The sequence below is a fragment of the Diabrotica virgifera genome, chromosome 3, assembly GCF_917563875.1.
Source record: "Diabrotica virgifera virgifera chromosome 3, PGI_DIABVI_V3a".
Classification (NCBI taxonomy): domain Eukaryota; kingdom Metazoa; phylum Arthropoda; class Insecta; order Coleoptera; family Chrysomelidae; genus Diabrotica; species Diabrotica virgifera.
In genome coordinates, this window is record NC_065445.1 from 113,971,546 (window position 1) to 113,995,439 (window position 23,894).

Genomic DNA, 23,894 nt, shown 5'->3' on the forward strand with positions numbered 1-23,894 from the left:
GTTCATTTTGTTCACACTAAATCCACTAAAACTCACAAATATACGGTCCACTTATTTCAATTGTATAACAAATACACCGACAAAATTTGTTTTGTATTTTTATGTAACAAATAAAGCTACTGAACCGTACGATCTTACAACAAGGACTGACACATGACAGGGACACGTTGTCCTAGTTACTAAAATAATACTAAAATATTTTACCTGAATATCTTTGTAGCTACCAACGATAAATAAAGAAAAGCAGTTGTGATGAGAAAGCCATAAACACAGATGTGCATCGTCGCGCCGAGGAGATAAGATAACGATAATAGTAAACAAAAGAGTCACCAACATTCTGTTGTGACTGAACGGAATAAAATACCACGAATATTTTTTTTACATTTTTACTTGATCGTACTACATACGTAGTATGAGTATAATAGATAAAGTTATAGGATCGTGAAAAAAAATTTTTTCAGATTTCACTTTTTTCGACGTTTTGAGTCCCCCTGAGTCTAAAAAGCAAATAAAAAAACATGTCGGAAGCATGTACGTACGTATGTACTTTCGTATGTACGTATGTCGCCACCGCCCAGCAAAAACTACTGGACCGATTTCGATGAAATTCGGTATGAGTAAGTTTAAGAGAATTTTGTCGAGAAACTAAGCTTTTGAAAAAAATCTCTCAAAGGGGGGCTTAAATAGGGGGGTTATTTGGGGCCCATTTTTGCAAATTTTGACCGAAACGAATGAAATTTAACTTAAAGTTAGCTCATCGATAGGTAAATAGAAATACGGAATTTGACATTTCCAAATCCAAAATGGCGGCCAGCATGGCTGACCGCCCACCCGACACATTTCCCTACCAATCTAAAAACTTGTTTAAGATAAATTTAATTTGAAAAAATATTTATATAGCCTAAAGATGGGGCTATAACAAGAATATTATCGTTTTTCAGAAAAAGTTATGGGTTGCCTATAATTAAGGGGTCAAAATTTGACATAACTTTGAACTAGATTTTCTCAAAAATGGCTCCAAGGAATTTGTTTATTTTTTGATATATTTTTGATATCCTATCGGTAAATTGAATAACATTAGTCAGATTTCTTAACTCCTCATAGGAGGGGAGTTATGAATTTTTTATAAAACAATATTCGAGTGCCCGTAACTTCCTCTGTAATAGAAACTAAAATTTGAAATTTGGCAGACATATTTAGTACTTTATTATCTATTATCACAATAAATTTTACCCACAATATGGCTTCCGGTTAAACCAGAAATGAAATCTTAATCATTAATTTGGTTGGATCAGGGAGAGCAGCATATGTGCCTCCTGATGAGAGACTAATAAGTTTCGAAACCGGTAGAGGTGCTTGCAGCACTCTCTGATTGGACTGGAATATGGTTCGGCTGTATTTTCGTTTTGCAACGAAATTGAAAATGGTTATTCATTTTTGATTTACATTTACTCTGTGTGGAGTATGAAGGGAACCAGTCTCGTTGGAACTTTACCGCGCTGAGCAGGTGTGACGTGAATTGTAAATTGTAGAATTCCCTCATCTTCCTTAGTCTCAGCATCCGTATGGCTTGCAAATTGTAGAAGCCTCGGAGGTGTAACCAGAGAAGGTTCCCATTGTTTTCATTCTGGTGGGATATGTTATATGCCATTAGAGTGAAAACTTAGTCTTTTGCTAGCAGTTGCCGCTAGGGCATCTATGCCATTTCGTTCGTTGCAATTCGGGACTGCACGCTGGGGTTTGTCTTGGTTGGATCAGGGAGAGCAGCATATGTGCCTCCTGATGAGAGACTAATAAGTTTCGAAACCGGTAGAGGTGCTTGCAGCACTCTCTGATTGGACTGGAATATGGTTCGGCTGTATTTTCGTTTTGCAACGAAATTGAAAATGGTTATTCATTTTTGATTTACATTTACTCTGTGTGGAGTATGAAGGGAACCAGTCTCGTTGGAACTTTACCGCGCTGAGCAGATGTGACGTGAATTGTAAATTGTAGAATTCCCTCATCTTCCTTAGTCTCAGCATCCGTATGGCTTGCAAATTGTAGAAGCCTCGGAGGTGTAACCAGAGAAGGTTCCCATTGTTTTCATTCTGGTGGGATATGTTATATGCCATTAGAGTGAAAACTTAGTCTTTTGCTAGCAGTTGCCGCTAGGGCATCTATGCCATTTCGTTCGTTGCAATTCGGGACTGCACGCTGGGGTTTGTTTTGGTTGGATCAGGGAGAGCAGCATATGTGCCTCCTGATGAGAGACTAATAAGTTTCGAAACCGGTAGAGGTGCTTGCAGCACTCTCTGATTGGACTGGAATATGGTTCGGCTGTATTTTCGTTTTGCAACGAAATTGAAAATGGTTATTCATTTTTGAAATCTTAATCTTTTAGATACGCCTTATATATTTTTACATATTTTGAAAGAATGTAAAATTACCTTTCCAATGACATAAAACTCGTTGCTGTAACTCAAAAACTCGAAAAGTTACAGAAAATAGAAATTTTGCTAGAATCTTGTGTGTGTCCTCTCTCACGCGATCATAGCAGAGCATTATTATAGGGCAATCAATGAGAGTATTTGGCTCCGAATTCCATCCTACTACATCGATGTACTTGATATTTTCACAGTAAGTAGGGAATAGCTCAAGAAACAAAATATACCCTATATACTATGGAGCTTTTTTCTTGGGGCAATTCCCACCCCTTCAAGGGGGTGGAAAATTTGTTTGTCAAAATAAGCATGGAAGTGGCTAGACAACCTATTTTTAAGTAAAAATTGATCTATACTTTTTTTTGAGAACTCAATACTTTTTGAGTTATGCGTAGTTGAAAATTGGCCATTTTCATTTAAAAATGAAACGTTTTCGGACGGTTTTTTGTGAATGCCTTAAAAACTATGCATCAAACTAAAAACACTATATAAAATTTTTTTTAGATTATAAATAACAAAGAGATTCGTTCCTTCGTAAATTTTCTATTTACATATAATACAAAAATAGATATGGTAGGTAAAAAGAGTTTGTTTTTTGGTGCATGCTCAACGTGCTCATGCTTTTGTAGTGTTTGAAAAGGCCTTTAAAACGAGCACCGTTAAATGCCGGTTACATTCAAACTAAGCGAGATATGGTGCAAAAAAATATATGACTAATGTACTTTAAGGAAAAATGAGAAGTACATACATTTAACCCCTCATCCACCAGAATTTAAATGCATTGTTTTTCTTTTGCAATACCTCTTAATATAGTGTTATTTCTACTTTCAAAAAATTGGACGGGTTTAAAATGAAAGGTTTTTGAAAAAAATAAGAACAAATTATAGAGCGCATTTTTAAATTTTCTTAAAATTTTTCCTTTTTCTCCATGCAATTCGAAAATAAAAATGTTCTATCCACGAGAAGTGGTGGGAACCGCCCCCATGATAAAAGCGCCATAGTATATAGTATATAGGATAGACTTTGAATTAGGAGATTGGGCTACTCCCAAAATTTCATTAAAATCCATGCAGTAAAATGCAAATATTGTAAACTATTAATTTCTCAGAAAAATGAACTAATTTGAAATGAAAGTATGACTAATATTCTATTGATTTATGTAATAATCTATAGTGTGTCCCCGAAATATGGCATCGAACATTTTCTCAAATGCAGGAATTAATGATGCGTAGAACCATAAAATATTTTCAGGTATACAAGGTGTTTCTAAAATATCAAAATAACGAGTAACTTTGTTATTTTTATAGAATGCCAGTATCTAGTACGATAACGATAATAGATCGGTACGATAAAGTTCTTGGGCGGCCCTTCCGTCCAGCGTTTTTATTTTCGGGAAGCTACCGGGAGTTTTGCTTCAACATATTTTTTTGCTAAAATTCTTCCAAAATATCAGTTTTTTTGCGCCCCCCTAAGGCCTGCGCCCCAATGCACCGCATTGGTTGCATTGGCGTTAGTTACGCCACTGATTGAATGGTTTACAGGCTTAGATATCCAGGAGCCTATTTTTTTTAATTTTAAACTCGTTTAAACGCACCTTTTACGTCAAAGTGACGTTACCGGTGCTACCAATGGTGTATTTAGAATAGGTTGATTAAAATTAAAAAATAAAAATAATATAAATATATTTTACAAAATTTAACAAAATGGAAAGTATAGAAAGAAGTTTCTTTGAATAAAATGGATTAAGGTGTTAATAACGAAAATAAGGAAGTCTGGTTTTAAAATATCCATTTTATTTTAAATCTATTTTATACTAAATAATGATAAACAATGATAAATAATTAACAATACTTAATATTCATCATCATCATCATCATTTGGCTCTACAACTCTATGTGAGTCTTGGCCGCGTTTACTATTTCCCTCCATTGTTGTCGGTGCTGAGCAGCTATTTCCCATTGCTGTACTCCCATTTTGCGTAGATCACTGGCTACTGCGTCCTTTCACCTCTTTCTTGAGCGACCAACTGACCTATTTCCATCGGGCCTTTCCCAGAATGTGGCGTTCAGAAGTCTTTCGTCACTTGTACTTAGCACGTGACCCGCCCATCGTATTCTGTTTGTTTTAATGTAGCGTACTATGTTTTCATCTCCATATATTGTCTGGAATTCATCATTGTGTCTTCTTGTCCATTCTCCTGTTGTCTCTTCTCTGCAAGGCCCATAGATAGTCCGCAGTATTTTTCTTTCAAGTACCAGTAATTTTGTCGTTTCCCGCTGACTCAGAGTCCGTGTATCGCTTCCATACGTTATTGTGGGACGAATTATTGTCTTATATACTCTTATTTTTGCTAGTCTTAAGAGTATTTTTGATTTAAGTAGGGTACTTAATGAGTAATATGCCCTGTTTCCTGCAATGATCCTGGCTGCCACGTCCTTTTCATATTTATTTTCAGATGTTATGATCGCTCCCAGGTACTTGGAATTCTTTGACGACTTCAAAGTTGAATTCATTAATTGTTACGTTTTGTCTAACCCTTGGTCTTGAGTTCTTCGTAACAACCATGTACTTAGTATTGTCCTCGTGACCTTAAGACCAACTTCCTTGGCTCCGTTCTCGAATAGGGTGAAAACTTCTTTTGCATCTCTGGTGGATTGTGCAATTGTGTCCACGTCATCCGCAAAGGCTAATAGTATTTTTGATCCTTGGGCGGCAAATTCGTTTGTCAGTTGTGGCTGAGCTTTCCTTACTGCATGTTCCAGTGTGAAGTTAAACAGCAGGGGGGCGAGAGGATCTCCCATAGTCTTCCACAATGCTTCTCTGCTAACAGAATCGTAAGCTTGTTTGAAGTCCACGAAGATTTGGTAAATATCGCTGTTGAATTCCCAGATTTTTTCCAACACCTGGCGTAGGACGAAGATCTGGTCTATGGTCGACCTTCCCGGTCTGTTCTCGGTCTAATAATTAATATTCTTGTTCCCTGTCTAATAATTAATATTATTGACAGTTAATTACAGAATTAATATTGTTTTTTAGAAGACAGTTGTCATCTTAACACTGTCATGTGAGGCCCTACCTTTAAATATTCCAACCAATATGGTTGATGGTATGTAATGCCGGGAGTTAATCTGGGAATATTTTTAACATCCCTTAAACAGGTTGTACAGAAGGATCCTGAAGATGCCATGGACATACAAAGTCACCAATGAAGAAGTACTACGGAGGATGAACACAACCGCAGATTTAGTCAACATCGTGAAGGGCCGTAAGCTGCAATATTTGGGGCATATAATGAGAAATTAAGGCAGATACGAGCTACTCCAGTGCATTTTACAAGGTAAAATTGAAGGAAAAAGGGCCCCAGGATAAAGAAGAATATCCTGGCTTGCTAACCTGAGAGCATGGTAAAAAAAACCTCAACACAACTATTCCGTATAGCAACTAACAAAGTCATCATAGCCAGAATGATCGCCAACGTTCGGAACGGACAGGCACCCTAAGAAGAAGATCCCTTAAAATTTTATAATGTAATGAAACCTTCACAATTAACAACTTAAGGGTTTTTCTTCTTCTTCTTATGGTACCTATCCGTTACGGATGTTGGACACTAACATGGCTATTCTGACTTTGTTGACTGCTGCCCTGAAAAGTCCGGTAGTGGTTAAGTTAAACCAATTTCGCAGGTTATGCAGCCAGGATATTCTTCTTCGTCCTGGACCTCTTTTCCCATGCACTTTACCTTGAAGTATGGTCCGAAGTAGGTCATATCGTTGTTCATTGCGCATTACATGACCCAGGTATTCCAGTTTGCGACGTTTTATGGTTACGACTAGTTCGCGCTCTTTACCCATTCTATATAGAACTTCTTCGTTGGTAACTCTGTCTATCCAGGAAATCCTCAACATGCGTCTATAGCACCACATCTCAAATGCTTCGAGTCTCTTCAGTGATGCTTCAGTTAAGGTCCATGACTCCACGCCATATAAAAGAACGGAGAATACGTAGCACTTTAGTAAAGGAATTTTTATTTCCAATTTTATATCGTGGCTGTTAAAGATTTTTTTCATTTTGACGAAGGCTGAACTTGCCTTCTCGATCCTTATCTTAATTTCCGTCGATTGGTCCCACTTTTCATTTAAGTTTGCACCCAAATAACAAAATTTGGTGATTTGTGTTATAGGTTGTTGGTTAACTAGTAATTGACCAGGTGGTATCCTATTTTTGCTTATAACCATGTATTTGGTTTTTTTGATGTTAAAATTAAGCCCAAACCTGCTACTTACTTCTGCCACCCTGGAGACAAGTGTCTGCAGACCTTCAAGACTGTCTGCAAACATGACAGTATCATCAGCGTATCTTATGTTGTTCAGTCGTTCTCCGTTTATAAGTATTCCCTCGTAAGGGTTTTTACCCGTATATATTAGTGGCTTAAAATATGTAATGTGACCTGTGATAACACTGATGATGGAATATTGATTCCGAAAACGTTCTGTTGTGATATAACCCTTTTTAGAAATTTTAAATATACCTTTCACAAGATAACATTTTTATTTTTTTTTAATTAATATTCGGTGGAAGCCCCATTATTGTCAATACAACTTTGCAGTCTTCTGTTCATAGATAGCACCAATCCCCTCATATTATAGTCAACAAGCTCTTCACATGCCTGCTGAATTGCTTCCCATAATTCAATTCTACTCCGTGGTCTAAGGTTTCTTTCATTTAGTTTCTTTGTTAACTCTGCCCACACATTTTCGACGGGGCTAAAGTCTGCACTCCAGGATGGCCACGGGAGAACATTAACGTGAGTTTCTTCCAGCCATTCTCGAACAACTCTACTCGTATGCACCGGGGAATTGCCGTGTTGGAAGATGAAGTCGTTTTTGGGGAATCTTTGGATCGCCGATGACAACATTGTGTTCTCAAGAATATGTTTGCAATGTAATCCTGTTAATTTTTCTTCTATATGATAACACACGCTCGGGCCTTCAGCACTTATCCATCCCCATGCGTTGACCGAGAATCCTCCATTATTTCTCAAATGATGTGTATATTGTTTATCATACCTATGATTTCTCGGAAGTTCTCTTCACGATTTATAAACTCGTCTCCTCTTTTGATCCTCAATCAAAAAAAGTTTCCTTGAAGCTGCACAATTTATCAGTCCACTTGCTTTAATTCTTCAACGTGCAGTGCAAATACTGCCCGGAAACGCTGTCTCTTCTCTAGCTTTTTGAGCTGTGGCAAAAGGAGATTCTCTGAAATAATCTACTAACGTCTCATCCTGTTGATCTGTGGAGATCTTTTGCCCTCTTGAATCGCCCAACCGTGCTATGCTATAGAGTGAAAATTATCCCATCTTTGTTTGATTTTCCATATGCACATATGGGTCCCGTTAAAATCTGCAGTAACTTGTCTTTGTGACCAACCTTCTTCGAGTTTGGCGATTGCTATTGCTTTTTGCGCATCATTTGCGCAGTCTCGCGAAATTTTTGACAAGCATTGCCCTTTTGAAATTTTTTGACTTTGACATTTATCAAATCCGTACGACACTGCAATTTTACAGTATTACAATATAAAAATTAAGGTGTACTGTTCATAGTCCAGTCGGGTTAGAGTGGTTCCCAAAGGGGGCGGTACCGCCCACCGGTGGGCGTTGAAGAGAGATAAGGGGGCTTTTTGGGTCCAAGGAAAATTTGGGGGGCGTTGAGGAACAGCTGCCGCCCCCCTAAAGTAACTCATTGCTTCTTTGCTTCTAACAACTTTGCTTTTCGCTTCTCACACAGAAATAGAGAAGGTGAATCCGAAAATATAAACTAAATGCACAAAATGCATTTTGGTTATGCACCGTGCAATTTTTTATTTATCACTCAGTCCAACACTGCAACAATTTTGACGTTGCAGTCGAACGTTTCAGTCTGGTTAGTATAATTCCACTTCCAGTAGAACCTTTCTGCTTTAAGTGAATTTTGGCTCCTCCTTCGCGCAGCGGCATGGTCAGGCATAACTTAATCATTCGAGATTGTTTCGCTAAAGCAGGGTGGTGAATTTTCTGTGTGTTATTTGCAGAAAGTTGCAGTGCATTTATTAGAAATATATTTTATTGTAATACATATTTGTCACAAAGGTAAGTATCTACGTGGCATTTATATCACTTACTATAATTCTTTATTATTTTTCCCTATCGTAATTTACGAGGTATTTGTAAAAATGTAATAAATCTAAATTTGTTTCCTTATATGTATAGTTATTGTAAAATATTCAAAAAGTACCAACTTGCACAAACTGGATCAAAGTAAAAAGTTAATTAGGACCTACCTACACTGAGAGAAGAATTGGGGAAAAAGTACAAAAAATCTTAATAAAATTTACTATACTGAATAGTAATCTGATCATAGACTGCCAAAAATAAACTATTTACTGAATATAAAGTTATTTTTATAATATGTGTACAGTATGGTAATTTTTAATAAGTTGTTTTGTAATTTTTCCTCAAATTCTTCTCTCAGTGTATATTTATTTACTTGTGGCATGTTTTAAATTTTTCGACTACTTGCTTGGATATTCCGCCACTCTGAAATATTGATTTTGCTAACTAAAAAAATATTTAAAAGTTTATTATTTAAAATTATCAAAGCGGTGGCTACAGCATATTTATTTTTACAGATATACCTACAGTATGTCCGATCCAAAGAAAAAGTGCAGACAATACAATGTCGAATATTTGAAGTATGGTTTTATTCAGTCGCCTTCTAATAAGGCATTACTAATGTGTTTAATTTGCCAGAGAGTTTTCTCAAATGAAGCCATGAAACCTTCACGATTACAAGAACATTTGACCAAAATACATCCCGACAGAAAAGACAGAAATTTATCATATTTTGAAATGCTCAAAAAACAACATTTCAAACGTCCAACTTTAGCTAGTATCTTTTCAGCAGCATCAAAGCAAGACGATGATGGGCTACGTGCTTCTTATAACATTTCCTTACTTAAGCTAAATCAGGAAAACCCCATATTATTGGCGAAGAATTAATACTGCCAGCTGTAAGTGAAGTTTTGCGGACTGTACTGCACCAGCCGGCATCTGATATTATTAAAAAATTCCAATAAGCAATAATACGGTACAGAGACGAATTGACGAAATGTCTGAGGATGTGGAGCGTTCTCTAACTGATTATTTAAATAAAATCAATGGAAAAATCCCAATAGTTGGCTGTATACCATAGTTTAAAAACCTATACAGAAGTAAAAACTTCAAATTGTATTTTGGTATAAAATAGTTTATTTAAAACTTCTAAAAGTCATCCACATGGATTGCAAAACGTTTTCGTTCTGAACAGAACATCTTCAGTGCATTCCGCAAAGTAGTTGTAACTAGCACACCAATGAAGGTGGTAACTTCAAAATATATGGCTTACATTATACCTTATGATAAAATATTATGACTACAAGTCGATGTTACTAGATTAAAATATGTATGTGCCTAAAGAGCAACATGCTTCCCTGCTCGAAAAAACTAGGTACTTGCCATTTGAATTAGCACAGACCAACTCTTGGTTGGTCTGTGCTAATTCAAATGGCAAGTACCTAGTTTTTTCGAGCAGGGAAGCATGTTGCTCTTTAGGCACATACATATTTTAATCTAGTAACATCGACTTGTAGTCATAATATTTTATCATAAGGTATAATGTAAGCCATATATTTTGAAGTTACCACCTTCATTGGTGTGCTAGTTACAACTACTTTGCGGAATGCACTGAAGATGTTCTGTTCAGAACGAAAACGTTTTGCAATCCATGTGGATGACTTTTAGAAGTTTTAAATAAACTATTTTATACCAAAATACAATTTGAAGTTTTTACTTCTGTATAGGTGATTATTTAAAGACTACTGAGTTTTCTTTACAGCTTGATGAATCAACTCTGCCAAACAATGAGTCTTTACTTCTTGCGTACGTTCGCTTCATAAAAAGTGAAAAAATCTGTCAAGAACTGTTATTTCTAAGAACACTGGAAACAGATACTAAAGGCAAATCGATATTTGATGTTCTGGAACACTATTTTACAGATAAAGGTATACCTCTGGAAAATGTCATAACTGTTGCTACAGATGGTGCTCCAGCAATGGCTGGACGACACCGCGGACTGATAGCATATTTGAAAAAAGTGGTACCAAATATACTCGCCGTGCATTGTGTAATTCACAGACAGCATTTAGTTGCAAAAAATCTTAGTGATCGCCTTCATTGTTCACTACAATATGTAATTACTGCAGTTAACAAGATCAGAAGCAGTGCTCTCAATGATAGATTGTTTAGAAAACTGTGTGATGAAAACGACGAGAATTTTAATCGTTTATTGTTGCACACAGAAGTTCGATGGCTTTCGAAGGGTACCTGTCTAAAAAGATTTTATGATCTCTTTGACTCAGTTTTAGAGTTTTTTGAAAGCAAAGATGATTCTTTGAGAGACAATTTATTAAAATTTAAGAGCGATATTGCTTATTTAACTGATTTATACGATAAATTTAATGAAACAAACCTACAGCTACAAGGTGATAATTTGAATTTGATCAAAGCAAAAGGAACTATTTCCTCGTTCGTGTCAAAACTTAATTTGTATAGGCAAAATTTGGGTCGGAGACAATTTCATCAGTTTCAAAATCTTTCCTCTGTGGAGACAAATGATGAAGACATTCTGGTATATTGCCAGCACTTGGAAGCACTTCAAGAAGATTTTAGGAATAGATTTCAGGATATCCTTGGTCTGATTATTTCAGATTGGGTGCTAGAACCGTTCTCAAGTTTAGAAACAGCAGAATTATCACTACAGGAGGAACTGATAGAATTGTCAACAAATGAAGAGTTAAAAGTGAAATTTAAAAATGGATATCAAGAATTTTGGCTGCAATGTCAAATTTCAGTATTATATCCAGCTTTATGGGCTGCATCAAAGAAGTTTGTCATTGCCTTTCCTTCATCGTATTTAGCCGAAAGAGGATTTAGCATAGTCAGCAATTTATTAACAAAGAAGAGAAATAGACTTTCCATAGTGGAGCGCGGTGATTTAAGATTGCTGATGACAAGTATGGAACCAAATATTGACAGATTACTATTATTACATCAAGCTTAGCCTTCTCATTAAAAATGTTATATTATTATTATATTGTTTTTTATGATATGTATTTAAGTTAAAGTTTGATCAATACATGAATACTGTATTTTTGAATAGAACATTTTTTTTTAATTTGTTGTTGCTTGGATTAGTTAAGGGGCCGTCGAATCATATTTAAGGTAGCCTTTGACCCAGAAAAGGTAAAACAATTGTGAATGAAAGTGCGTTACTAATTTTAAGAATGGAAGAGTTTTTAAGGGGGGCGTTAAGTATTTTGTTTTTGGAAAAATGGGCGGTAGGCCGAAAAAGGTTGGGAACCACTGGGTTAGACGAATAACAGACCTAACCTTGCATTAGGAGCTGCCCCAAATTTTATTTTTCTAATCTTTAGGGAGGGTCAATATTAGTATAAATTTAAAATCTCGACTGAATTACACCGTTGCGTTAGCCGTCATCTTGATTTTAAACGAGAACCGTTTTTGCTCAATATCTCCGCCATTTTCAATTTTTTGACAAAAAGTGTACAAACTGAAATTGTTGAAAATCAATTTTCTATAATTTCATTAATTATAATTTTTTTCGTGCGGTCGATATTTTCCGAGTTATGAGGGGAAAATAGTGAGAGTTGGAGCATAATTATTGAATTATTGAATTATCTCGTTTATTATTAGTTTTACAACAAATATGTATCTATACAAAAATGAAGAGAATTAAATTATACACAATTTTGATCTCTTTCATTTTTTTGCTAAAATTAATATTTAAGGTAGTACGTATGCTGTAATGACGCGAGCGTAAGACCGGATTGATTTTATAGCAATTGTTTTTGTTCAATATCTACGCCAGTTTCAAATAAAATTGTTCAAAATAAAATTTCCTACAATTTCTTTTTAACAAATTTTTTCATGCGGTTCATATTTTCCGAGTTACATGGGAAAATAGTAAAAAGTGGTGGGGGAAGCATAATTATTGAATTGAATTTTGTTTCCGAGCTGCCCCAAATTTTATAATTCTATCCTTTAGCAGAGATCAATAGTAGTGTAAATTTAAAATTTCGACTGAATTGCGCGGTTGCATTAGCCGCCATATTGATTTAAAATGAGAACTGTTGTTGCTTAATATCTCCGCCATTTTCAACTTTTCAACCTAAATTGTGGGAAAGAAAATTGTTGGAAATGCAATTTCCTACAATTTCTTTGGCACAATTTTTTTATACGATCAATATTCTCCGAGTTAAGGGGGAAATAATGGAAGCGGAGGGGAAGCATAATTATTGAATTGTCTCATTTATTATTAACTTTACGACATAATTGTACATAAACAAAAATAAAGAGAATTATATTTTATACAATTTTTGAAACTTCCAATGAAACATCAACCAAACTAAGTATATAAAAGACATAAAAAGACATTATATGCATTAAGTTCACTTAATTTTATTAACTAGCGGGTTTGATTGGTTGAATTTGTCTGTAGATATTTTAAGTTTAATGTCAGCTAATATATCGTGATGTTTCAACATTTTTTTTTTAATTTTGGACCCTGTTGGGGGGAATTTTCCCATCCCCCCCCCCCCCTTGTAGACCCGCCACTGGTTCTCTCGAAAAATTGTAGTAAATCGTAATTGCAACAATTTCAGTTCTTACACTTTTTGTCGAAAAGTTGAAAATGGCGGAGATATTGAACAAAAACAATTGCTACAAAATCAATCAGGTCTTACGCTCGCACCTTTACCACATACGTACTACCTTAAATATTGATTTTATCAAAAAAATGTACGGCATCAAAATTGTACAAAATTTAATTCTCTTCCTTTTTGTATATGTATATATTTGTTGTAAAACTAATAATAAACGAGATAATTCAATAATTTAATAATTATGCTACAACTGTCACTATTTTCCCCTCATAACTCGGAAAATATCGACAGCACGAAAAAAATTATAATAAATGAAACTATAGAAAATCGTATTTTCAACAATTTCAGTTTCTACACTTTTTGTCAAAAAATTGATAATGGCGGAGATATTGAGCAAAAACGGTTCTCGTTTAAAATCAAGATGGCGGCTAACGCAACGGCGAAATTCAGTCGAGATTTTAAATTTATACTAATATTGACCCTCCCTAAAGATTAGAAAAATAAAATTTGGGGCAGCTCCTAATGCAAGGTCAAATGCTATCCCGACTGGGCTATCAGTGATAATAACTGTACATACAGCGCGGCTATTGAATAGCTTATTGCTTACATATCTAATAGGCAATATTTTTTGAATTTTTGCCTGATAGTCTAAGATCCGAATAGGAGGACGAAATGTACTCATCTGCTTGTGGCATAAAACATTTTTTTATTAAATTTCATACCTAGACAAACGACCAGCATCGGTTGCCTATCAAAATCGTGTCATAGGTCTCCTTAAGGAGGAGCCGCAGCGGTTGAAATCAACATTTTAAGCACATTTTTGTGAATTTTGTTTTGAAAGTATGATAAAATTATTTTATTTTTAAATTAAATAAGCGTATTCAGTATAATTCAAAGAATACTAAAAAAAATTCAAGGAAAAATATTAAAAAATAAGCCAACGGTGGCATATTTTTAAAGACACCTCGAAAAAAAAAATGGATTTTGCGTTGGACATCCGAAATTATCAGTGGATCATGGTAAGCAAAAAATTCGAAAATATTTTATTAGCTTATATGTTTATCGAGATAACTCTGTCATGTTTTTGAAGATATTCTTCTTAAGCGGCGAATCGATTGAGGGTAAAATTTGATTGATCCGCGCGCATGCGCACACCGACAGTATGGTATTAGTCATTATACGGGCTCTGATTGGGTGTTGAAATTTTGAAATGATCTGTCAATAATTGTTCAATATGGAGGTTATCGGTAAACAAAAATATTGTATAATATTAGTTTTTATTGATGTGTGGACACAAAAAAATCAAATTTATAATTATAGTGACTTTTTAAATAGTTTTGAAAAGCCGCAGGTACGTAATTCTAAATGTTTCAGTTGGAAATACCTAATAGTTTCAATACCTATCTATTTGGAAAATGTAAACAAAATAATGTAGTTACCTATTAGTAGGCAATGCTTTAATTTACATAATCTGATTACGAACAAACTTTCTACAAATCTTCATCTCATATATCGTTTTCTTACTCTATATTTTGTTGTATTTTATTTCGACAAAAATCAAACTAATAATTTTATTAAATTCATATAAATTTATGGCGTAAACGTTTAGTTTGTGTATATTCCCACATGACGTATACGAGAGATTGGTGCAGTTTGAAATGGCGTCAACTTTCGTACGGCGCGGTAGACGTGAAGTGGGTTCAATCCCCAAGCAAGTTATTATTTTTTTATTTTTTTTTATAGATTTTATGATGTAAGTATATTATTATATAATTTTTGAAGATATTCTTCTTTTTTGAAAGTGGTAGATAAGAAAGTTAGTTTGATTTTTAAATAAAATAAGTACAAAGAACCTTTTAAGTATATTTACTTCGTTTAAATTACCTATTATATAATAGAAGAATATCTTCTTACGTGCGTACAAAGTACACACACATTCTTTTTTTTTAGTTATAACGATTTTTGACTTTTTGGTAGGGTAAAACGCCAGTTATTGGACACGAGACAGTTATTGGACATTACAGTGTTAACTTACGATTATAAGATTTCTGCAAGTGCTAACAAGAGTATATTTCACTAGGTGGCACTACTCGCTTCTATATTACGTACATTCTTATGTCTATGTTCTGCCTTTAACGGGTTCTGTGATTTTGGCGGTAAATATTTTTAGGTTATGTGAGTGAAGTGACATTTAAGCATTGTGTTAAGCATCTGCTCTGACTTTTTTTTCAAAACTACGTGTTATTTTTAAGGTAAGATTGTATTTTTATTTAAAAGCGTGTAGTTAAGACACTTATAGTCCCTAAGGTAGATCGCGTACAGTAATAGGGATTTTAATTTGGATTTAATTACGCCTGTCCAATAACTAAACTAGAAAACTTGCTGAATTCTATTATGGGACACCTGTCCAATCACTAGATAACTATACTTACCACATATTTCTACAATTTTCAACGTGTTTATGTATAATTAACTGGAGATAGCAGTAAAATTAATTTAGTAATCGATTTGACAGTTATTGGACAGCTGTCCAATAACTAAATTTGACCGTCCAATCACTAAATTGATTTTTTAGGATTGTAGTAAAATGCCTAAACTTAGAAAATACGATAAGAATAAACTTATAGAAGCTGCTAAGGATGTCCAAAATGGCACTGAATCGTATAGAACAGCTGAAAAAAAATATGGAATTCCGAAGTCCACTATAGAATTTAAATTAAAACATCCTGAACATAAAGATACACTTGGACCGTCTCCTATTTTAACTTGCGAGGAGGAGAATACTCTGTTTAGGTACGTTCATTAAATTTATCTTAATCCATAGCATTATTTGATTTTACATTCAATATTCCAGATGGATACAAGAAACCGCTTCAAAAGGTTTCCCCAAAAAGGCTAACGATTTAAAAAGCAGCGTGCAAAAATTTTTAACCGAAAATCCTCGCCCCAATAACTTTAAAGATAATCGACCTGGAGATGGATGGTTAAAAGTCAGTCGCCAAAAAAATGTATTTTAATCGGTATTTATCGTTTGATTTTTTTAGGGATTTTTGAAGCGACATCCAGAGGTTTCTAAAAGGACAAGTGAAGGTGTAACGGCAGCTAGCGCTTGTGTATCTGAACGAGACATCAAAAACTGGTTTAAAAATATTGAAACCTATGTCAAAGAAAAACATCTAGAAGAAGTTCTAACTGATCCATCAAGAATTTTTAATGGAGATGAGTCAGGATTTCAAATATGTCCATCTACTGGAAAAGTATTTGCTATGAAAGGTTCAAAAAATGTTTATAATGTTGAAAAAAGCTGTTCAAAAGAAAACGTCACTGTGATGTTTACGTTTTCAGCAGACGGTAAAATTTGCGTGCCTATGGTTATTTATCCTTATCAACGTACTCCAAAAAAAGTTGCTAAAGGCATTAATCCTAAGTGGGGTGTGGGCAGAAGCGATAATGGTTGGATGACGGCAGAGACATTCTATCAGTATATTGCGAATGTTTTTTACCCCCACCTAATTGAAAATAATATTAAGCTTCCAGTTATTCTTTTTGTAGATGGGCACAAGAGTCACTTAAGTTACCAATTAAGTCTATTGTGTAATGAACTGCAAATTGAAGTAATTGCACTTTATCCTAACGCCACAAGGATTTTACAACCATGTGACGTCTCTATTTTCCGTCCACTAAAAGAAGCTTGGCGGCAGTCAGTAAGAGAATGGGAAGAACAGCATCCAGGAGGGGTAGTCAATAAGGTTGTATTTGCTTCTATATTGGAGCAAGCTACAAAAAAAAGTTGTAAAACTGAAACAGTAGTAAATGGTTTCAAGGTTTGCGGATTGTTTCCATTTAAAGCAGATGCTATTGACTACACAAAATGTTTAGGTAAAGAAGTAGTAAAAAATTTAATCATTTCGGATCATCAAAAGAAACCCAAGATGGACTATAATACTTTCGTAAATATCTTAGGTCCTGAAAAAGTTCATAGCTTAGAGAATTTAAAAGAAAATCAAAAGAATAATCTACCTAGCGACGATAATTTGAATTTGTTGTTCAAAATCTGGAATTTTTTTGAACATGATCCAAAACATTCTGATAACCAAATGGTTCTAAAAAATAGAGACACAAACATTAATATTATTCAAAATATAGCTATCACATCTCCGGTTAAAAATACTGAAATAAAAACATTAGAAAAAAGTGGTATTGAAAATGTAAATATTTCTGAGAGTAATATTACCAGTGATATCCATATTCAACAATATAAAACTAATGTTTATGACTTACCCTCTACAAGTAAAATTATTGTTAAACACGAATTGTTGGGCAATTTTTTAACTTCTCCTACTGTACCGGAAAGAAAAAATAAACGTAACACGGAAAGACTTCCTTTTGCTATTACATCTGCACGATATCAAGAAATGTTACGAAAAAAGGAGGAGTTAAAAGAAGAGCAGGAAAAACAAAAACAAGAAAGGAAACGGAAAAGAGAAGAAAAATTAACCAAAAACCAGTGTAGCAACAAAAAGAATTCAAAAAAAGTCAAATGTTCTATTTGTTCAAATGATATTCAATCGAATAAATTAAAATGCGATGACTGTAGTCTTTATTATCACGAATGTTGTATTCCTGTTAAGCATAGACAGCACATACCTAACGATGGTGATCTATTTATATGTCACAACTGCTTCAATCTGCAGGATAGTGATTCCGATGCTAATAACAGTAACCAAGACAGTGAGGATGAAGATATTGACGAACTTTTCACTCAATACAAAGAAGCACAGAAGCAATTATAAAATTTAATTGTGTCAACAACTGTACATAATAGGTACCCCATACCGCACAGAAATTTTGGTTTTTCTTGTAATTTTCATTTATTTTTAGGTTTGTATTGTGTTAAAGCAGTTGTCCAATAACTAATTTTGAGTGTCCTGTAACTAAATAAACTGTCCAATAACTATAATTTTTGTAACTATTTTTAATAAATATATATTGACAGAAAAGATTTAACCCTTTCTTTAAATCCTTTTAGCCATATTGTAATAAACTGTTTAGACTACGTTTTGTATAAATTTCAATTCAATCTGCAGAGAACAATGTGAATTACGAATTTTTAAAGTTGAAATTTTCTTAAGTGTCCAATAACTGTATGGTTTACCCTATCACTCAGAAATCAAAACAACGAAATTTTTTGCACAAAAAAGGGCGAAAATTAACATATTTGTTATTGTTAAATAAAAAATAAGCATAAACCACAAAATATACCGACAGCGTTAAGTCAAAGAATGTCTAAAGAAAATATATACAAAATTTCAGGTGGGTCGGTCACGTGGTTTTTGAGTTACAATGTCTACAGCCTTTGAAAAAAGCAATTTTGAGGGAAAAGCGTTTAAAGTATTGTCTTTATTTTCAATTTCTGTTTTAATATCAGTTTGTCTGTCAAATCGTAAAATGATGCACACCGGAATATCTTTTTGAATCGCGGAGTAATTTACAAAAGAAAATGAGAACAGCTGTTGACCGTTGTTCATTAGGTTCAAGCATACTGACGCAAACCTGCTGCAAAGCGAGTCGAAGATAGGGATATTCAACACTGTCTCCCTACCTTCGACTCACTTTTCTACATCTTCGCGCTAGCGCGCTTGATAGTGAGAAACGGTCAACAGCTTTTCTCATTTTCTTTTGTAAATTGCATCACTTTACGATTTGACAGACAAAAAAAAATTGAAAATTAAAGGTGACAATACTTTAAAAGCGTTTTTCTCAAAATTGCTTTTTTCAAAGCCTGTAGATATTGTAACTCAAAAACTACTTGACCAACTCACCTGGAATTTTGTTTTTTTAGACATTCCTTGAGGTAACACTGTCGAGATATTTTTTGATTTATGCTTATATTTTGTTTAACAATAATAAATATGTTGATTTTCACCCTTTTTTCTCTAAAAAATTTCATTGTTTTGACTTCTGAGTGATACTAAGTCAAAGATCATTAAAACTAAAAGAAACTTGACAGCGTTACCTCGAAACACTCATAAACTAATAAAATCTTTTTGAATTTTTTGTCTACCATGACCCAATGATAAATTCTAATGCCCACTGCAAAATTCACTGTTTATTTGAGGTGTCTTTAAAAATTTGCCACCGTTGGCTTATTTTTCAATAATTTTTCTTGATTTTTTTTTGGAATATTATTTGAATTATACTTAATATGCTTATTTATTTAAAAAAATAAAATTATTCTCTCATACGTTCAAAAAAAATCACAAAAATGTGCTTAAAATGTTGATTTCAACCCCTACGGCCTCCCTTAGGGATAGCTATGACACGATTTTGATAGGTAACCCATGCTGGTCGTGTTTGTCTATGTATGAAATTTAATAAAAAAAATGTTTCATCCGGCAAGCAGATGGGTACATTTCGACCTCCTATTTGGATCCCGTACTTATAAGATCCGAATAGGAGTTCGAAATGTACCCATCTGCTTGCCGGATGAAACATTTTTTTTATTAAATTTCATACATAGACAAACAGGACCATCATGGGTTACCTATCAAAATCGTGTCATAGCTATCCTTAAGGGGGGGGGGACGAAGGGACTGAAATCAATATTCCAAACACATTTTTCTTTTGAAAGTATCGTAGAATTATTTTGTTTTTAAATTAAATAGGCATATTTAGTACAATTCATAAATTACTTAAGAAAAAATTTAAGGAAAAATTCAGAAAAATATGCTAACAGTAGCAAATCTTTAAAAGACACCTCAAAATATAATGAATTTTGCAGTGGACATCAGAACTCATCATTGGATCATGGTAAACAAAAAATTCAAAAAGATTTTATTAGCTTATGAGTTTCTCGAGGTAACGCTGTTGAGTTTTATCTAATTTTGACTTTTTGATATCACTCAGAAGTCTAAACAAAGAATTTTTGCAAAAAAGAGTGAAAATCAACATATTTATTATTGCTAAACAAATAATAAGCATAAATCAAAAAATATCTTAACAGCGTTACCTCAAGGAATGTCTGGAATTCCTCACCTTCTGGAAACTCACCTGGAATTCAAAATTCCAGGTGAGTTAGTCAAGTAGTTTTTGAGTTACAATGTCTACAACCTGAAAAAAGCAGTTTTGAGAAAAACGGGTTTAAAGTATTGTCAACTTTTATTTTCAATTTGTTTTTTGTCTGTCAAATGGTAAAGTGATGTACACCGGAATATGTTTTTAAATCGCGGAGTAATTTACAAAAGAAAATAAGAACAAAATAGAATAGAATAGAAATATGCTTTATTGTCATGAAAAATTGTACAATTTTATCGACAAAGCTTATAAAAAGTCAAGAAAACAAAACAATAACAATCCAATTTACTAAAATTACATAAATCGTCAATATATTTACAATAATAACAATAATAATGAAGTTAAACAGAAGTAATCAATTGCAAAATTTAAGTAAATTGCAAATGCATAGTCTACCTAGTAATTAATAAGTTTAAAAGTTAAGCTGCTGCATATGACACCCAAATATAGACAAAAAAATGATAATAAAAATACTATTTGTGCAAAGGATACTGTAATTTCTTAGTTATTGATTAAGAAAATCTTCTACTGAATAATATGGTCTTTCAGATAGGTAGGCTTTTGTCAGTTTACGGAATTTGAGGAAAGATGCTGCAGATTTAAGTTGTAGAGGGAGATGGTTGTGAATTTTTTTTGCGGAATATAATATAGATTTCTTTACTAACTCAGAGGACGGGGTCGGCATATAGACGTCAAACGTAGAATTTCTCGTGAAGTAGTCATGATTAGGTCTTGGTGGAAAGACATGTAGATGTTTACGAATTAAGCAAACAGTTTCTAAAATATACAAAGATGGAAGGGTTAAAATTCTGTGATCTTTGAAGTAACTTCTGCAATGTGTTGTTCTTCTGAGGCCAAACAGATATCTAATTGCTCTTTTTTGTAATTTGAAAATAACATCGAATTGGGCAGCTGTACCAGAACCCCAAAAAGGAAGACCATAACGAAAATGTGACTCGAACAAAGAAAAATATGTTATTTTGGAAGATGCTAAATTGAGTTCATTCGAAACAGATCTTATAGCATAGCTGAGGATAGTTTCTTCTTTAACAAATCGATATGGTGGGACCATTTAAGGTTGCTGTCTAAAAAAAATACCAAGAAATTTTACAGAATCAACAGTACTGATCTGGCTGTTATTAAGAGGTAAGGGTTGAAGGACTCCTTTATAAGACAATGCTACTGTTTTATCTACGTTAAACGAGAGTAAATTAGAGTCAGACCAGGTTTTTATTGTAAGTAGATCAGAAGTTATAGTAGCATGAAGAGTTGCAATATTTGAGTTGTTCCAAGTGATACTGGTATCATCAGCAAAAAGAAAGACTTTTCCATCGATTTTTAAACTAGTGATGTCATTAATAAAGATAAGGAAAAGTAGAGGACCCAATACTGAACCTTGAGGTACCCCACATACAATGTTTTTGAGACTAGAGTCTGTATCATTTGCTCTAACCAGTTGTTTCCTATCATCCAAGTAAGATTGGAACCAATCTAAAGAAATACCTCGAATTCCGTAGAAATTTAGTTTTCTTATCAAAATGTTATGATTTACACAATCAAAAGCTTTGGCGTAGTCACAAAAAACGGTGGCAGTGTGAAGATTATTGTTCAGTGCTTGATAAACCTCATGTAGTACAGAAAAGATGGCATCAGTGGTGCATTTATTATTTAAAAAGCCGAACTGATTTTGTGATAAAATGTTGTTTTCAACTAGAAAGGACATAAGTCGGGCTTTTACGAGTCTTTCAATAATTTTGGAGAGTACCGGTAGTAGTGCAATAGGTCTATAATTGCAGGTATTAGATATTTCACCACCCTTATAAAGAGGAATAATGATGGCTGTCTTCAGGCACTCTGGAAATTTACCTTTCTCAAAGGAATCATTAATTAGTGAGATGAGGACTTCTAACACATTTTCTGGGAGATTAGAAAAAATTTTTATCGATAGACCATCAGTACTACAGGAGGATTTGCTTTTGATACTATTGATTGTTTGGATCAGTTCAGATTTATCGACTGGTTTTATAAAGAATGAATTCGAGACCTTTCTTGAATTAGGGAGATAAAAAATGGGATCTTGTTGTGGCAAAATAGTTGATGTAATATTTTTACTCACATTAACAAAGTATTCATTTAGATTTTCAGGGTCTGGAAGTTTCTTTTGCAACACTTTTTGAGCTTCCCAAACGGTTATGGTAGTAGTCTTTTTTAGCTGATTTTATAAGTTTAAGATAGGTTGCCCTGTACTTGGTGATATATTCAGTGATAGAGACGTTGGTAGTAAATTTCCTGATATAGAGAAGAGAACGCATATTCTTGGAAGATATTATAACAGCTGTTGACCTTTTCTCACTACGCTCAAGCGCGCTGGCACGAACTTGCTGCAAAGCGAGTCGAAGGAAGGGAGGTAGGGAGATAGTGTTGAATAGCCCTACCTTCGACTAACGTAGTGAGCAAAGGTCAACAGCTGTACTAATTTTCTTTAGTAAATTACTCCGCGATTCAAAAAGATATTCCGATGTGCATCATTTTACGATTTGAAAGACAAAAAAGAAATTGAAAATAAAAGTTGACCATACTTTAAACGCGTTTCCCTCAAAACTGCTTTTTTTAAAGGCTGTAGACATTGTAACTCAAAAACTACTTAACCGATCCACCTGGAATCTTGTATACATTCCTTAAGGTAAACGCTATGAGGTCGAGATATTTTTTGTTGTATGCTAATTTTTGATTAACAATAATAAATATGTTAATTTTCACCCTTTTTTACAAAAAAAATTCGTTGTTTTGACTTGACTTCTGAGTAATAACAAAAAGTCAAAATTAGATAAAACTAAAAAAACTCGAGAGCATTACCTCGAAAAACTCATAAGCTAATAAAATCTTTTTGAATTTTTTGTTTACCATGATCCAATGATGCGTTCTGATGTCCACCGCAAAATTCATTATATTTTGAGGTGTTTTTTTTTTAAATTTGCCACCGTTGGCTTAGTCTTCAGTATTATTCCTTGATTTTTTTCTTGAGTAATCTATGAAGTGTACTGAATATGGCTATTTAATTTAAAAATAAAATAATTCTACCATACTTTCAAAAAAATGTACTTGAAACATTGATTTCAACCCCTACGGCCCCCCTTTAAGGATAGCTATGACACGATGTTGATAGGCAACCCATGCTGGTAGTGTTTGTCTATGTATGAAATATAATAAAAAAAAAATTTCATCCGGCAAGCAGATGGGTACATTTCGACCCCGTATTCGGATCCCGTACTACATATAACTGTCAACTCCGATAAATAATTTGCAAATTGTCATTCTTTTTCAATGACAATGATAAGCATTTAACAAAAAAAATATCTTGTAAACTGTTGCGGAATTAGAGGTATTTCGTATCGACATGCGATTGAAATGTTCAATGAAAAATATCCAGATGTACTCGTTACGCGTAATGGATTGAAGAAACGCATAAATAAATTCAATGAGACAAGATCTGTTGAAAACAGAAAAATATCTAAAACGACGTACCTATGGGGTTTTAGAACAAGCAAAATATTAATTTATCAAAAATGACAGATCACAAGATCTTTGATTGATCACAAGAAATTGTTTCTTGAACGTTTAACATTACCGAAAAAAAAATGA

The 23,894-nt window shown here is 33.9% G+C and overlaps 1 protein-coding gene across 3 annotated transcripts in view; it reads right to left on the reverse strand.

Moving 5' to 3' along the window:
* LOC114327431 (uncharacterized) overlaps positions 1–571 on the reverse strand; it is a 66,178-nt gene extending 65,607 nt beyond the window's left edge. Inside the window, exon 1 of one of the 3 annotated variants that reach the window (XM_050646851.1) lies at positions 205–571. In XM_050646851.1, coding sequence (XP_050502808.1) covers positions 205–281 — 77 coding nt within the window. In that variant the 5' untranslated portion in view covers positions 282–571. The remainder of the gene's footprint in view (positions 1–204) is intronic. The other 2 variants (XM_050646852.1, XM_050646853.1) reach the window with 2 other exon arrangements.
* Between the last annotated feature and the right edge of the window lie 23,323 nt (positions 572–23,894).